The following is an 18,341-nucleotide window of genomic DNA, read 5'->3' on the forward strand; positions in this document are numbered from 1 at the left end:
TTGTATCTGTATTGCTAGTACTCTATGGGTTGGGATTATTGTTAATTGTTTAGCTAGATAGCTAACGTTAACGTTGCATGTCTGAAGAAAAGACCAAGTTAAAGCTTGCTGTTGGCTAACGAACGTTACCTTAGGTTCGATTGCTGGTTAGCTACGTGTATGAACAGTGGCTAACGTTAGTGATGTTTTCTCAGAATGCCATTTCACATTGCTAGTTATAGCCTAATGTTAGCTAGCTAACATAGGACAGTAGGACACTAACCCTAACGACAGCTTATCAGAAGTAGCTACGTTAGCACAATGTGTAACCACTGATTTCAGCTCTAAATATGCACATTTTCGAACAAAACATAAGTGTATGTATAACCTGATGTTATAGGACTGTCATCTGATGAAGAATATCAAGGTTAGTCAAAAATTATATATCTTTTACTGGTTTGTTACGATCGCTAACTTTTACTGCTGGGAAATGGCTTGTATTTTTGGCTATTGTGGTAAGCTAATATAACGCTATATTGTGTTTTCGCTGTAAAACACTTAATAAATCGGAAATATTGGCTGGAATCACAAGATGCCTGTCTTTCATTTGCTGTACACTATGTATTTTTCAGAAATGTTTTATGATGAGTAATTAGGTATTTGACGTTGGTGTCTGTAATTATTCTGGCTGCTTTCGGTGCAATTTCTGATTGTAGCTGCAATGTATACTATAATTTATACCTGAAATATGCAGATTTTTCGAACAAAACATAGATTTATTGTATAACATGTTATAAGACTGTCATCTGATGAAGTTGTTTCTTGGTTAGTTTGGTTGGTTCTTGGTTAGTTAGGTTGGCTTTGTGCACGCTACCTGTGCTGTGAAAAATGTCTGTCCTTTTTTGTATTTGGTGGTGAGCTAACATAAATATACGTGCTTTTTTTCGCTGTAAAACATTTTAAAAATCGGACATGTTGGCTGGATTCACAAGATGTGTACCTTTCATTTTCTGTATTGGACTTGTTAACCTGTCTAGGATCAGCGTGGCGCTAGCGGCACCCCCCCCCCCCCCCCACTGAAAAACCAGTGCCGCGAAATTCAAAAAAAATATTTTTTTAAAATATTTAACTTTCACACATTAAAGTCCAATACAGCTAATGAAAGACACAGATCTTGTGAATCCAGTCAACATTTCCGATTTTTAAAATGTTTTACAGGGAAGACACAATATGTAAAGATGTACATCTATTATCTAAAAACACATTAGCATAATCCACCATCTTTTATTTGTCCACCAACACCAGTAGCCATCACCAATTCGGCTAAACTAAGATATTTATAGCCCCTAACCAACAAAAAAACTCATTAGATGACAGTCTGATAACATATTTATGGTATGGGATAGGTTTTGTTAGAAAAAAGTGCATATTTCAGGTAGATGGCATAGTTTACAATTGCACCCACCATCACAAATGGACTAGAATAATTACAATGAGCAACGTGTTTACCTAACTACTAATCATCAAACATTTCGTAAAAATACACAGCATACACGAATCGAAAGACACAGATCCTGTGAATACAGACAATATTTCAGATTTTCTAAGTGTCTTACAGCGAAAACACAATAAATCGTTATATTAGCTTAGCACATAGCAATTAGCAGCCCAGCATTGATTCTAGCCAAAGTGAGCGATAAAAGTCAACATCGCCAAAAGATATTAATTTTTTCACTAACCTTCTCAGAATTCTTCCGATGACACTCCTGTAACATCACATTACAACATGCATATACAGTTTGATCGAAAATGTTTATATTTAGCCACCAAAATCATGGTTAGACAATGTGAAATGTAGCTCAGCTGGTCAGAAAATGTCCTTGCGCCACTTAGACAGTGATCTACTCTTATACATAAATACTCATAAACGTGACTAAAAAATATAGGGTGGACAGGGATTGATAGACAATTTAATTCTTAATACAATTGCGTTATTACATTTTTTAATTTATCCTTACTTTTCAATACAGTTTGCGCCAAGCGAAGCTACGTCAAAAAACATGGCGTCCTAAGCCACTAAAATGTTTCGACAGAAACACGATTTATCATAATAAAAATGTCCTACCTTGAGCTGTTCTTCCATCAGTATCTTGGGCAAAGGATCCTTTCTTGGGAGAAATCGTCTTTTGGTGGAAAGCTGTCCTCTTGCCATGTGGAAATGTCAACTGCGTTCGGGATGAACTGAAAAGCGTGCCCAACTTTTCACATCGTTGCAAAAATAAATGTCCCAAAATCGCACTAAACGGATATAAATTGCTATAAAACGCTTTAAATTAACTACTTTATGATGTTTGTAACTCCTATAACGAGTGAAAAGATGACCGGAGAAATATAACAGGCTAAACTAACGCTTGGAACAGGAGAGGGTCGGTGTCTTCCACGCGCGTTACGCAGCAAGAAAAGACTTGCTAGCTAAAGGTTTTTTTCATTTGTAGGGCCTGTGAACGCGCAATCGACCCCGTTGGAATCGTCATCACGTAAAGGCATCCAGGGGAAGACGTAAGAAGTGTCCGTATAGTCATAGCAACGACAGTGCCCTTTTAACTGACTTCAGAAAAGTGGCCAACATTTCTCAAATCTGACTCCATGTCAGGGAAATTGCTGTAGAATGGGCTCTGTTCCACTTAGAGACAAAATTTCAACTCCTATAGAAACTATAGACTGTTTTCTATCCAATAATAATAATAATATGCATATTGTACGATCAAGGATTTTGTGGGAAGCCGTTTAAAAAATTAGCCAAATTAGCATAAATAGTCTAAACAGCGCCCCCATCCCCAACAGGTTTTAATGTGTGAAAGTTAAATATTTCAAAAATATATATTTTGAATTTCGCACCTTGCACTTGAAGTGGCTGTTGTCATATTGTGGCCGGCCTCGGGCTTGCAGCCAGAAATAGTTAAACGATAAGTCAAAAACCAGCACCTGAACGCCAAGCCTTTCAACTCACAACTAAAATTGTGAGATGGAATTTCCAGCTCCGGCGATTTGAAATTAAAGTCCCCTAAACAGCAGATGGAGTGAAGAACAAAAAGTCGAGCGAAAGAAAGAAAAAAGAACAGGGAAGGTAGGAAAGACAGAGGTGGCTGGATGTCAAAGTGGCAGTTACATTGTAAATAAGAACTCCCCACAGGGCAGTTAACTCCTGGCAGCTTTTGTCTGGCCTTTAATGTGTCACAGGGCGGAAAGAGACAGATTAGAACAGCAAACCCCACAACCTCTGAAATATGGCCTTTCTCCATAGCTTTGTCTGCACCATTGCACTGATTTTTCTGCACCACTTGATCATATGTGTCATATGTGTAGGATATCCATAGCTCATAACTTGTGATATGTTATATAGGTGTTAGAAACAGCACGTGTTCTACACTGAGTGTACAAAACATTGGGAACACCTTGCTAATATTGAGTTGAACCCCCTTTTTCCTTCAAGACAGTCTCATTTCGTAAAGGGCATGGACTCTACAAGGTGTCAAATGTGTTTCACAGGGATGCTGGCTCATGTGCTTCCCACAGTTGTGTCAAGTTGACTGGATGTCCTTTGGGAGGTGGACATTCTTGATACACACAGGAAACTGTTGAGCACCCAGCAGCGTTGAAATCCTTGACACACTCAAACCGGTGCGCCTAGTACCTACTTCGGTACCCCGTTCAAAGGCACTTCTATTTTTTGTCTTGACCATTCACTCTCTGAGTGGCACACATACACAATCCATGTTTCAATTGTCTGAAGGCTTAAAAATCCTTATTTAACCTGTCTTCGTCTGAATAATCTACACTGGTTGAAGAGGCTTTAACAAGTAATATCAATAAGCTTTCACCTGGATTTACCTGGTCAGTGTATGACATGAAAAGATGTTTTGTGCACTCAGTGTATGTCATATAGGTGTTATATTTAAGCAATAAGCAATAAGTCACACAGGGGTGTAGTATATGGCCAATATACCCTGGCTAAGGGTTGTTCTTAAGCACCACACAATGCGGAGTGTCTGGACACAGCCCTTAGTCGTGGTATTTGGCCATATATCTCCACCTCTAAACAGTAGCCTGGCATGCTAACATATGTTTGTGGGGATATGAGTTAAGTCATTTAAACGTACCTTAAATTGGAACATTCCCTGTGACACCAAGCAAACTCTACATAATTAATCAAAACTCACCCTGAAGGGAGGAACGTATTCAACTTCATTAATCTGCACACAGCAGAGGTTGAGAAGAAACTAATTAGTATTATATTGAAGAAACAGGTTAACAAGAGAGACAAGGAGTGTCACATTACAGATCAATATAAGGTATGTTAAGGCATTGTTAAAGGTGCTTCCATTTTCTTGAGGTGAAATTTGATTTTCTATTTATTATCATCAGTATTGCTGTACATACCCATTAGACATAAGATCTAACTTGAAGCAAATACACGAGCAACCATAGGTAATTTTAAAGAAATAGTACAAAATGAATAAAAACTCCTATGTTTTATTGGAAAGGAAACATTATAATGTGTAATAAACATAATACAACTCACATTTAAAATCAGGTGTCATTAATAATGAGCGCTTGTGTTTGAAGGAGCTTCTTCATTAGACCGAATGTGATGTGATTTCCCTTTGATGTCACTTCACACAGCAAAACAGGATTGGGAGTGAACGGCTAATGAAGCTCGGAAAACGACCGTCGAGTTCAGTGAATGTCAGCGCTTTCTTTAACATTAAAAGTTAACAAGGAGACCCTAAGTCCCTTTAATGTGTCTAACGCACCAGAGAGCAAGTTCCTACCGGAAGCATTTTGATACTTCGTGAAATAAACTCAAGACGCAAGTTACAAAATTTTCAAATTGTGGTGGAAACGTGACCTTCTGTGACGAGAGAGAACGTGAGTAGCGTTCACATTTCTGGTTTTAGTTCCTCTGAAAATAAAAGGTTCCCTCATGCTCTTCCCACTGTTTGCTTCATAAATTAGTCAGGTATGACGTCACAGTAGAAATTAACCTGTATAACTTAACCATAATACTGTATATTCACTTATGACTGAGAACTACAAAAAAACAAATTGTACTTCTCCCAATTTTCACGAATTTTACTTTCTAACGACGATACAAATATCAAAATGTATCTTGGACATCCAGTTCTGTCTGCGTCTTCCTACCTTTAAAAGGGGCCCAGATCACAAACTAATAGTGAACAACATGTTCCAAAAGGGACTCTCATCAGCAAAGACACGGGTAGCTACCTGCGTCTATGTATCGATGGCTCAATGCTAAATAGCATAGCTAGTGAGTGAATGCTCCTATAGAAAGAGAGAACAATTCATGTTCAGATTCTGGCTGTGATGTGTCTAATTGCTCCAAGCTTTCCAACTTAGTCGGTGTTCTTCCTCAGTGGATGGTGAAGCCCGGTCCCCATGGTTGTCGAGCCGGTTGTCGTGCTGAGGAGAAGCTTCTATTCTATCGTATGTACCTGCTTTTGTAATTTCAAGGGCCGTTATTATTAAACATACTGCAAGAGCAGTAGACCTAGACCTAATGCTTTTCACTAGACTTCTAAGCCTGATCTGGCGATTCATGTACGTACACACTGTAGGTCAGTGTTGACTATGTTTGAGGAGAACATGAATCCTTCTTTCTGGCAGTCTTGTATGTAAACTCTTTTTCTGTCTCTTTAGCTTGGTCCTACAGTGTATTTTGATTCATTGTGATGTGTACAGTGCTGAAGAGGTGTATTCTGGTACATTCAGGAAATGTATGTCCAGTTTTGAGTTATGTTTGAGAAACCCAAAAAATACTTTGTTTCTCTTTATTGATCTGACCTTCAGCTTAACGGAACACACATGGAAGTCTGACACTCAAAACAGTTTAGTAAAAAAAATATTGATAATTTCACCAGTACGCAATACAAGTGATATATTCACTTCTTTGGGCTGCAAGCCCGAAGCAGGGCACAATATGACAACAGCCACTTCAAATGCAGGGCGTAAAATTCAAAATATATTTTTTTTAAATATTTAAATTTCACACATTAACAAGTCCAATACAGCATATGAAAGATAAACATCTTGTGAATCCAGCCAACATGTCCGATTTGTAAAATGTTTTACAGCGAAAACACAACATATATTTATGTTAGCTCACCACCAAATACAAAAAAGGACAGACATTTTTCACACCACAGGTAGCATGCACAAAGCCAACCTAACTAACCAAGAACCAACCAAACTAACCAAGAAACAACTTCATCAGATGACAGTCTTATAACACGTTATACAATAACTCTATGTTTTTTTCGAAAAAAGTGCATATTTGAGGTATAAATCAGTTTTACATTGCAGCTACCATCACAGCTACCGTCACAAATAGGACCGAAGCAGCCAGAGTAATTACAGACACCAACGTTAAATACCTAAATACTCATCATAAAACATTTCTGAAAAATCGATGGTGTATAGCAAATTAAAGACAAACATCTTGTGAATCCAGACAATATTTCCGATTTCTTAAGTGTTTTACAGCGAAAACACAATATAGCATTATATTAGCTTACTACAATAGCCTACCACAATTCTGCATTCATTCATCAAGGCACGTTAGCGATAGCATTAGGCATGTTAGCGATAGCAGATAAACCAGCAAAAGATATATAATTTTTGACTAACCTTGATAAGCTTCATCAGATGACAGTCCTATAACATCAGGTTATACATACACTTATGTTATGTTTGAAAATGTGCATATTTAGAGCTGAAATCAGTGGTTATACATTGTGCTAACGTAGCATCTTTTTCCCAGAATCTGCGGATATTTTTATGGCACTCAACTATTCTGACCAAATAACTATACATAAACGTTACTAAAAAATACATGTTGTATACGAAATGATAGATACACTAGTTCTTAATGCAATCGCCGTGTTAGAATTCTAAAAATAACTTCATTACGACATCCAGCTTAGGTATAGCGAGAGAGTACCCAAAATCTGGGCGCAAACGACTATTTCACATGTTCGACAGATATATGAAATGGCATCATAAAATGGGTCCTACTTTTGATGATCTTTCATCAGAATGTTGTACAAGGGGTCCTTTGTCGGGAACAATCTTGTTTGGATTTAGAATGTCCTCTTCTCCTGTCAATTAGCACGGAAAGCTAGCAAAGTAGCGCAAAGCTCTCCTTCCTGAACAAAGGAACATAACGCAACACGCCTAACGTCCCGAGTAAATTTCAATAATCTAATAAAACTATATTGAAAAAACATACTTTACAATGATATTGTCACATGTATCAAATAAAATCAAAGCCGGAGATATTAGTCGACCATAACGACAGCTTTACAGAAGGCAAAACCAAGTCCCTTCACGCGCTCTCCAGAAAACAGGAAACTGGTGACACGTCATGCCGAGAGCTTTTATTCGACCCCAGATCAAGTTATACACTCCATTTCTACTCTCACTGCCTGTCGACATCTAGTGGAAGACGTATGAAGTGCATGTATTCTAATAAATATCAAGGACCTTTCTATATCTAGACCTTTATATATCTAGACCTTTCGATTTCAGATTTTCCACTTCCTATCGAGGAAGTTTGCTGCAAAATGAGTTCTGCTTTACTCACAGATATAATTCAAACGGTTTTAGAAACTAGAGAGTGTTTTCTATCCAATAGTAATAATAATATGCATATTGTACGAGCAAGAATGGAGTACGAGGCCGTTTGAAATGGGCACCTTTTATCCGGCTACTCAATACTGCCCCTGCAGCCCAAACAGGTTAACAGCTTCGTTTTTTGGCTCCTTAGGGCTCAGAGACAACAATAGGGTTTTCTTGCCTAGAGTACTTAGCACCTCTGAACATAATCTGCGAACCGAATGTGCACCAATTTTACATGTAGAATTGCTAAAACATAGCGAGCTAAAATGATTGGCAGGTGACCATTAGATCCACATTCGGTGTGATGTGCTCACGTCTATACTCTGCTACTGTTCTCATTGATCTAGAACATTCTGTTGAAATGATGTTAAATTGTATCTAAATGGATAATTTAAGGAAAGACCTAATGGCAATCCACGAAGACCTCAATCTTAACTTGGAAACAGATCCACATTTTCTCAAACAATATATGAAAATGAAAGCACTCTTCTTTCTTTCTTCTTTCATTATATGAAAAAGAAAAATGAACATATAGTAGTGACAAAAAATCTGCTATGACTTACATCTGTTGATGATTCCCAAACTTCACTAACTTTAGCTCCCAAAATTTACTATCGGCTCCAAACTTTACTCCAACTGTTTCATAAGACAGGAGTGACAGAAAGTAGAGAATAGTAGAAATAAAAAGAGGAGGGATGGGGTAGGAAGACATCTGTGGCAGTGATAAGATTGATTCGAAATTAATGTAGAGGGCTGGAGCGTTTGACATAACCCTCTTTGTGAGGAATGTGTTCATTAAAACTAATGAGTCGATCACCCAGTCCCAGAAATTTGAACCCAATTGACATTGATGAACATGCCAACGGGCATCTGAGGATATGGCTGTCCGTGTGTGTGTGTGTGTCTGTGTGTGTGTGTGCATGCATGTGTGTGGGTGTGTTCTACCCGCCTCGCTTCAAGTTGGCCTGATCTCTCTGACACCTTATTATTTGAGGCGATTAATATCGATAGAGTAAGTACTTTTTGGTAACATTTTTTGTTTCTTAAAAATGTTGACAAGGAAGATTAACAGCGAAAGCAAGTCAAGATGGCGTCGAGAGAGGGCATATTGCAGTTTTCTACATGTTGTTGTTTTTTTCTGTTCTTTTTCTTAAATGTTCTTAATCAGTTTGTTTTTACTACACACACCCGGATATACATTTTTGAATCCGAATTGCAGGGTACTCACCGTCCACCCGACTTACCCACATTCCTGAGAGAGCAGAACAATGGACTAGCTTCTTTGGCGAGGAGCCAAGCTGCTTGGGAGTCCTACTGGAGAGTATGAAACGAAGACGCTGATGGAGAGGCATAAGTGGTAGATTAAGACTCCATTCCCGAGCATACTACTCGCCAATGTCCAATCATTAATGAACCAACTTTTTTTTTAAATCAATTATTTAGTCATATGTTATTTAAAAGAAAATGTAGTCCTTTTTCTCCCCAATTTCATGGTATCCAATTGGTAGTTGCAGTCTTGTCTCATCGCTGCATCTCCTGTACGGACTGGGAAGAGGCGAGGTATAGATCCGTGCGTACTAAGAAACACAACCCAACCAAGATGCACTGTTTCTTGACACAATGCCATCTTAAACTTCTTATGGCTGAGATCCCGCTAACGGGATCGACCTGACAACAGCCAGTGAAAGTGCAGGGCGCCAAATACAAACAACAGATATCTCAGAATTAAAATTCCTCAAACATACAAATATTTTACACCATTTTAAAGATAAACTTGTGGTAAATCCAGCCACAGTGTCCGATTTCAAAAATGCTTTACAACAAAAGCACACCAAACGATTATGTTAGGTCAGTACCTAGTCACAGAAAAACAGCAATTTCTCCAGCCAAAGAGAGGAGTCACAAAAAGCAGAAATAGAGATAAAATGAATCACTAACCTTTGATGAGAATACACTCATAGGACTTCATGTTACACAATACATGTATGTTTTGTTCGATAAAGTTCATATTTATATCCTAAAAAACATTGATAAAAGATACAAGTATTATACATGGAACTTTAGATAAACTTCTCCTTAACCTCTCTTGGGCACGTGAGACGATAGCGTCCCACCTCTACAGCAGCCAGTAAAACTGCTGGGCGCCAAATTCAAAAACAGAAATACTCATTAAAAACATTCAGAAGACAAAACATATTTTACATAGGTTTAAAGATTAACTGCTTGTGAATCCAACCACGGTGTCAGATTTTAAAAATGCTTTACGGCGAAAGCATACATTACGATTACGAGAACATAGCCACTAGACAAATCATTACAAACAGTAGCCAGCCAGGTAGAACAGTTACACAATTTAGAAATAGAGATAAAATGAATCCCTTACCTTTGATGATCTACATATGGTTGCATTCAGCAGACATTCATTTACGCAATAAATGTTCTTTTTGTTCGATAAAGTCTCTTTATACCCAAAAACCTCAGTTTTGTTTGCGCGTTTTCTTCAGTAATCCACAGGCTCAAACAAAGTAAAAACGGAAAGACAAAAAAAATCCAAATTGTATCCGTAAAGTTCATAGAAACATGTCAAACGATGTTTATATTCAACCCTGAGGTTGTTTTTAGCCTAAATAATCAATAATATTTCAACCGGACAATAACGTCGTCAATATAAAATGTAAACAAGAAACGCACTCTCTCGGTCTTGCGCAGGAAAAAGCTCTGTGACACGGCAGGGTCCACTCATTCAGACTGCTCTTACTTCTTCATTTTTCAGAATACAAGCCTGAAACATTTTCTGAAGACTGTTGACATCTAGTGGAAGGCATAGAAACTGCATTTTGAGTCCTAAGTCAATGGATACTGTATTGGCATTGAATAGAAAACTACAAACCCCCCCCAAAAAAAACTTCATATTTGTACTGTTTAACCTTCGTAAGGCTTCCGGCCCAGATGGCATCTCCAGCCGTGCTGTCACGTTCCTGACCTATTTCTGTTAGTTTGTTGTATGTGTTAGTTGGTCAGGACGTGAGTTTGGGTGGGCATTCTATGTTGTCTGTTTCTATGTTGGTTTAGGGTTGCCTGGTATGGCTCTCAATTAGAGGCAGGTGTTTGGCGTTTCCTCTAATTGAGAGTCATATTTAGGTAGGTTGTTTCACAGTGTTCGCTGTGGGTGGTTGTCTCCTGTGTCACTGTTTGTCGCACCATACGGGACTGTTCAGTTTGTTTTTGTACATCGTCATTTTGTGTAGTCTATTTTCCCTGTTCGTGCGTTCTTCGTGTTTTATTGTAAGTTCGTATGTCTAGGTTTGTCTACACATTCGTTTTGTTATTTTGTTAGTGAATTCAAGTCTAGTTCGTTTTCTGTCTTAGTTGTTTTGTCGTGTCTTTATTAACCTCTACAGAGTACCTAACCCGGATCCGGGAGCACCCCCCACACCCCCCACACTGATTAGCATCGCTAGCATAGCGTCACAATTAAATAGTAGCATCTAAATATCATTAAATCACAAGTCCAAGACACCCAATGAAAGACACAGATCTTGTGAATAAAACAGCCATTTCAGATATTTTAAATGTTTTACAGGGAAGACACAATATGTAAATCTATTAGCTAAACACGTTAGCAAAATGACACCATTTTCTTACTCCAACAGTTTCTTACTCCATCAGGTGCTATCACCAATTCGGCTAAACTAAGATATTGATAGCCACTAACCAACAAACAAATTCTTTAGATGACAGTCTGATAACATATTTATGGTATAGCATAGTTTTTTTTTTTTAAATGTGCATTTTTCAGGTATAAATCACAGTTCTACATTGCAGCTGCAATCTGATATAGTGCTGATGCAGCTAGAACAATTACAGAGACCAACGTTATATAACTAATTACTTGTCTTAAAACATTTAAGAAAAAATACACAGCGTACAGACATTGAAAGCCCAACATCTGGTGAATCCAAACAATATTTCAGATTTTTTAAATGTTTTATAGCGAAAACAAAATGTATCGCTAAATTAGCATAACCAGGCCAGCCAGAACCAGCTGGACGCGCGCGACCAGTTCACATGCACGACAGATATATGAAATAACATCGTAAATTGGGTCTTACTATTGCTGGTCTTTCATCAGAATGTTGATCAAGGTGTCCTTAGTCCTGATGAGTCGTTCAATCCATTCACAATGGCAACCTCCCCTCTTCATTTAGCCTGGGTACTGGTCGACTGGCACGGTCCATGTCCAAAGTTAAAACCTGTTATGGCTGCACGCTGAATATTGAAAAAACTGGAAAATGTGTGCACATTTTCAAACGGCCTCCTAAGAAACTTTTTATTTTCCAATATGCATATATTTACTACTGTTGGATAGATAACAGTCTGTAGTTTCTAAAAAGGTTTGAATTGTTTCTCTAAGTCGAACAGAAATATTTTTACAGCCATTTTCCCAGCCGAATTGAGTTTTCCAAAATGCGATGTGTCTCTTTAAGACCTTCTCTATAAAAGGCCATTTGACTTGGGACGATAGAGACACGTCACAGGCGTTCCTCAGACTGTAATGCGGAAGTGAGAATTGAAAGGAGTCGAATATCTCGTCCCTGGACTGAATAACACAACTTCTTGTGAGACCTGCGCAGTTAAAAAAAAAATCCGGGCGCGAAGGATAATTTGGTCTCGGCTTTTGGAACAAGGTAGATAACGTTGAATATGATGCCTGACTACGATATTATTTGATACATGTCACAAAATCATCCTAAAGTATGTTTTTTCAATATACTTTAATTATATTATTGCAATTTATTCTGGACTTTAGATGTGAAACGACGGAAGAATTTTTTGAAGAAAAGCTTTCTAGCGCAGCAATGCTATCGTGCTAGCTAACCAAAGAGGGAAATAATTCGTTCTGGAACCCAACTAAAGACTCTACTGGACATTGGACCCCGTTACAACATTCTGATGGAGTACCAAGAAAGATAAGACCCAATTTGGGATGCTTTTTCATATATATGTCGAACTGTTGAATGCTAACTCTGCTAACTGTGCTAGGCTAGCGCTTGACTAGAATCAATGCTGCCTTATGCTAGCTTATGATGTTAGCTAATATAACGATATATTGTGTTTTCGCTGTAAAACACTTCAAAAATCGGAAATGTTGGCTTTATTCACACGATATCTGTCTTTCATTAGTTATCCACCATATGTTTTTCTGAAATGTTTTATGAGGTGTAATTAGTAGCCGACGTTGGTGTATGTATTTTCTCTGGCTACTCCCGGCTGGATTCAGACTCAAGCTATGTATTAGCATTTTCAAAATCTATTTTTTAAAAATATTTAACTTTTACACATTAACAAGTCCAATACAGCATTTGAAAGATAAACATCTTGTCAATCCAGCCAACATGTCCGATTTTTTAAATGTTTTACAGAGAAAACACCACATATATTTATGTTAGCTCACCACCAAATACAAAAGTGGACAGACACGTATGGATATGATTATGAAGTATGAATTATGATTCAAGTAGCATGCACAAGCCAACCGAAATAAACTAAAACCAACCTAAAGAGCCCAGAAAAAACTACCTCAGATGACAGTCATATAACATGTTACACAATAAATCTATGTTTTGTTCATAAAAAGTGCATATTTTAGCTACAAATCAGTTTTACATTGATGCTACCCAAAAATGCTAACACATAGCTAGAGTCTGAATCCAGACGGGAGTAGCCAGAGAAAATACATACACCAACGTCGGCTACTAATTACACCTCATAAAACATTTCAGAAAAACATATGGTGGATAGCTAATGAAAGACAGATATCGTGTGAATAAAGCCAACATTTCCGATTTTTGAAGTGTTTTACAGCGAAAACACAATATATCGTTATATTAGCTAACAACATAAGCTAGCATAAGTCAGCACTAGCATTGGTCAAGCGCTAGCCTAGCACAGTTAGCCCAGTTAGCACAGCACAGCTCAACAGATATATGAAAAAGCATCCCAAATTGGGTCTTATCTTTGTTGATATTCCATCAGAATGTTGTAACGGGGTCCAATGTCCAGTAGAGTCTTTAGTTGGGTTCCAGAACGAATTATTTCCCTCTTTGGTTAGCAAGCACAATAGCATTGCGGCGCTACTCAGCGTTTCTTCAAAAAATTCTTCCGTCGTATCAAATCTAAAGTCCAGAATAAATTGCAATAATATAATTAAAGTATATTGAAAAAACATACTTTAGGATGATTTTGTGACATGTATCAAATAATATCGTAGTCAGAGATCATATTCACCGTTATCTACCTTGTTCCAGAAGCCGAGACCAAATTCTGCTTCGCGCCCGGAATTTTTTTTTAACTGCGCAGGTCTCACAAGAAGGTGTGTTATTCAGTCCATGGACGAGATATTCGACTCCTTTCAATTCTCACTTCCGCATTACAGCCTGACGAAGGCGTGTGACGTGTTTCTATGGTCCCAAGTCAAAGGGCCTTTTATAGAGAAGGTCTTAAAGAGACACATCGCATTTTGGAAATCTCAATTCGGCTGGGAAAATGGCTGTAAAAATATTTCTGTTCGACTTAGAGAAACAATTCAAACCTTTTTAGAAACTATAGACTGTTATCTATCCAACAGTAGTAAATATATGCATATTGGAAAATAAAAAGTTTCTTAGGAGGCCGTTTGAAAATGTGCACACATTTTCCAGTTTTTTCAATATTCAGCTTGCAGCCCAAACAGGTTAAATCATGTCATTTCACAAAGCTGCGCCTTGGTTCAATCACTACTCCTCCTCTTCGGTTGAAGAGGAGGAGGACTACCGTTACACGTGCCCTCAGTGTCACACCCTGATCTGTTTTCACCTGTCCTTGTCATTGTCTCCACCCCCTCCAGGTGTCACTTGTTTTCCCCAGTGTATTTATCCCTGTGTTTCCTCTCTGTGCCAGTTCGTCTTGTATGCTCCAAGTCAACCAGCATTTCTTCCCACACTCCTGCCTTTGCTATTCTCCTATATTTTGGCCTCCCGGTTTTGACCCATGCCTGTTCTGGACTCTGTACCCGCCTGCCTGACCATTCTGCCTGCCTTCATCCCTGTGCCTTCCTGTCCCATCTTCTCTATTCTGCAGAGAGTAACTACAATGTAGGCAACCGAGAACTCCTGGTGGTCAAGATGGCGTTGGAAGAGTGGAGGTACTGGCTGGAAGGAGTATAACAGACATTCTTGGTCTGGACCGACCCTAAAAACCTGGAATATCTCTGTACAGCTAAGCACTTTAACTCTAGGCAGGCCCGGTGGGCTCTGTTGTTTACCAGATTCAACTTCACCATTTCCTAACGCCCAGAGTCCATGTGCAGCCTGACGCTCTCTCTTGCCTATACAGTTGCTCTGCCACACCCTCGGTCCCCGAAATCATTCTCTCTACCTCTTGCCTAGCAGCCACTGTGGATTGGGGTATTGAGACCCTGGTTCGCAAGGCACAATGCTCCCAGCCTGGACCTGAAGGGGGCCCGGCCAACCGGCTGTTTGTCCCTAACTCAGTCCGGTCCCTGGTCCATGAACGGGCTCATTTCTCCAGGCTAACCTGTCATCCTGGTTCCCACCATACCCTAGCCTTCCATCGACAATCTTTCTGGTGGCCCACAATGGTTTCTGACATCTCTGCCTTTGTCGCCACATGCACGGTGTGCATCCAGAACAAGACTCCACGGCAAGCTCCTTCTGGCCTTCTTCAGCCACTACCGGTCCCTCATCATCCCTGGTCCCATGTCTCTCTGGACATTGTCACTGGGCTTCCCCCGTCTGATGGCAAAACCGTCATTCTGATAATGGTGGATTGGTTTTCTAAGGCTGCTCATTACATCCCTCTCCCTAAACTACCCTCTGCCAAGGAAACGGCCCAGCTCATGGTGCAGCACGTCTTCCGGATCCATGGTCTCCCGGTGGATACGGTTTCCGAACGGGGTCATCACTTCTCATCTCAGTTTTGTAAGGCGTTCTGCACCCTTATTGGGGCATCTACCAGTCTATCCTCCGGATTCCATCCCCAATCGGCCAGTCGGAGTGAGCTATCAGGACCTGGAGACCACCTTAAGATACCTGGTCTCAACAAAGCCCACTACCTGGAGCCGTCAACTGGTTTGGGTGGAGTATGCCCGGAACACGCTTCCCTGTACTGCCGCCGGACTCTGCCCTTTCGAGTGTTCCATGGGGTATCAGCCTCCACTCTTCCCGGAACAAGAGCAGGAGGTCAGCGTACCCTCGGCCCAGATGTTTGTCCACCGCTGTAGACATACCTGGAGAAGGACCAGGGTGGCTATTCTCAAGACCACCTTCAGGTATCGTCGACAAGCGGACCGTCGCCAGACCCCAGGTCCCCGCCACTGCATTGGGCAGAGGGTATGGCTTTCCACTCATGATCTGCCCCTTCGGGTAGAGTCCTGCAAGCTGTCTCCCCATTTCATTGGTCCTTTTCCTATCTCCAGAGTCCTGAGTTCCACTACTACCCCCTGAGTTCCACTGCTACCCATCTTGTTACCCCGGACCCCCCTTATTCCCCCTACTTCCCATGTGTCTACGATTAAGCCTGTGTCTCACAGTCCTTTGTCTTCTATTTCCAGGCCCACCCCTCCCCCCGGGTCATCGATGGCCAGACAGCGTATACGGTGAGAAGCCTCTTGAGGGTTAAACCACGGGGCAGGGGTTTCCAGTACCTGGTGATGGCGAGGGTTATGGCCCGGAGGAGAGGTGCTGGGTCCCTGCTAAAGACATCCTGTACCTGGCCCTCATTGCCGATTTTCACCGCCGACACCCCGGTATGAGCCCAGTTAAGATGCCAGGTGGCGCCCCTGGGGGGTGATCTGTTTCACCTGTTCTTGTTATTGTCTCCACCCTCTCCAGATGTCGCTTGTTTTTCCCAGTGTATTTATCCCTGTGTTTCCTGTCTTGTATGCTCCAAGTCAACCTGCGTTTTTTCCCGTACTCCTGCCTTTGCTATTCTCCTTTTTCTTGTCCTCCCAGTTTTGACCATTGCCTGTTTTTGGATTCTGTACCCGTCTGCCGTACCATTCTGCCTGCCTTGACCTTGAGCCTGTCTGCCACTCTGTACCTACTGGACTCTGAACTGGTATTGACTTTTTGTCTGTCCACCACCATTCTCTTGCCTACTCCTTTTGCATTATTAAACATCTTAAACTCCAACCATCTGCCTCCTGTGTCTGCCTCTGGGTCTTGCCTTGTGTCATGATAATCAGAGCATGTGCAGACCAAATGGTTGTTGTTTTCTCTGACATGTTCAATTATTCCCTAGCTCAAGGCTCTATACCTACCTGCGTCAAGATGTCCACTATTATCCCTGTGCCCAAGAAAGGAAAATAAACTGATCTGAATGACTACCGACCAGTAGCACTCACTTCCGTCGTCATGAATTGCTTCGAGAGGCTAGTCAAAAACCATATAATCTACTCCCTCCTCGACACACTCGACCCTCTCCAATTCACGTGCCGCCCTGACTGAACCATGGATGACGCAATCGCCATTGCACTACACACTGCCCTTACCCATCTGGACAAAACGAATGCATATGTGAGGATGCTGTTCATCGACTACAGCTCGGCCTTCAATACCATAATGCCATACAAACTCATTGCAAAGGTCTAAGCCCTGGGTCTTAACTTCTACTGCCTCAGAAACCCGGATCCGGGAGCACCCCCCACCCCCCACACACTGTTTAGCATAGCTAGCATAGCTTCACAAGTAGATAGTAGCATCTAAATATCATTAAATCACAAGTCCAAGACACCAGATGAAAGATACAGATCTTGTGAATAAAGCCACCATTTCCGATTTTTAAAATGTTTTACAGGGAAGACACAATATGTAAAGATGTACATCTATTACCTAAAAACACATTAGCATAATCCACCATCTTTTATTTGTCCACCAACACCAGTAGCCATCACCAATTCGGCTAAACTAAGATATTTATAGCCCCTAACCAACAAAAAAACTCATTAGATGACAGTCTGATAACATATTTATGGTATGGGATAGGTTTTGTTAGAAAAATGTGCATATTTCAGGTAGCTGCCATAGGTTACAATTGCACCCACCGTCACAAATGGACTAGAATAATTACAATGAGCAACGTGTTTACCTAACTACTAATCATCAAACATTTCGTAAAAATACACAGCATACACTAATCGAAAGACACAGATCCTGTGAATACAGACAATATTTCAGATTTTCTAAGTGTCTTACAGCGAAAACACAATAAATCGTTATATTAGCGTAGCACATAGCACATAGCAGCCCAGCATTGATTCTAGCCAAAGTGAGCGATAAAAGTCAACATCGCCAAAAGATATTAATTTTTTCACTAACCTTCTCAGAATTCTTCCGATGACACTCCTGTAACATCATTTTACAATATACATATACAGTTTGTTCGAAAAGGTGCATATTTAGCCATACAAAACCGTGGTTACACAATGAAAATAGTAGCAAAACAAGCCTGAAAATGTCGGTCGCCATCTTTCAGAGTGATCTAGTTTAATTAATAGCTAATCATATACTTGACTAAAAAATACAGGGTTTACAGGAATCGAAAGACAAATTAGTTCTTAACTTCTTGAGAATACAGGGGGTGCTATTTCGCATTAGCATAATTGCCTC

General features: G+C 40.1%; 1 protein-coding gene across 1 annotated transcript in view; it reads left to right on the forward strand.

Moving 5' to 3' along the window:
- The window catches only part of lrfn4b (leucine rich repeat and fibronectin type III domain containing 4b), a 37,432-nt gene extending 20,741 nt beyond the window's left edge, over positions 1-16,691 (forward strand). The window contains 3 exon segments of the mRNA XM_055901034.1: positions 15,049-15,877; positions 16,286-16,330; positions 16,686-16,691. Coding sequence (XP_055757009.1) covers positions 15,049-15,877; positions 16,286-16,330; positions 16,686-16,691 — 880 coding nt within the window.
- Positions 16,692-18,341: the final 1,650 nt, after the last annotated feature.

The sequence above is a fragment of the Salvelinus fontinalis genome, chromosome 36 (genome assembly GCF_029448725.1).
Source record: "Salvelinus fontinalis isolate EN_2023a chromosome 36, ASM2944872v1, whole genome shotgun sequence".
Taxonomy (NCBI): domain Eukaryota; kingdom Metazoa; phylum Chordata; class Actinopteri; order Salmoniformes; family Salmonidae; genus Salvelinus; species Salvelinus fontinalis.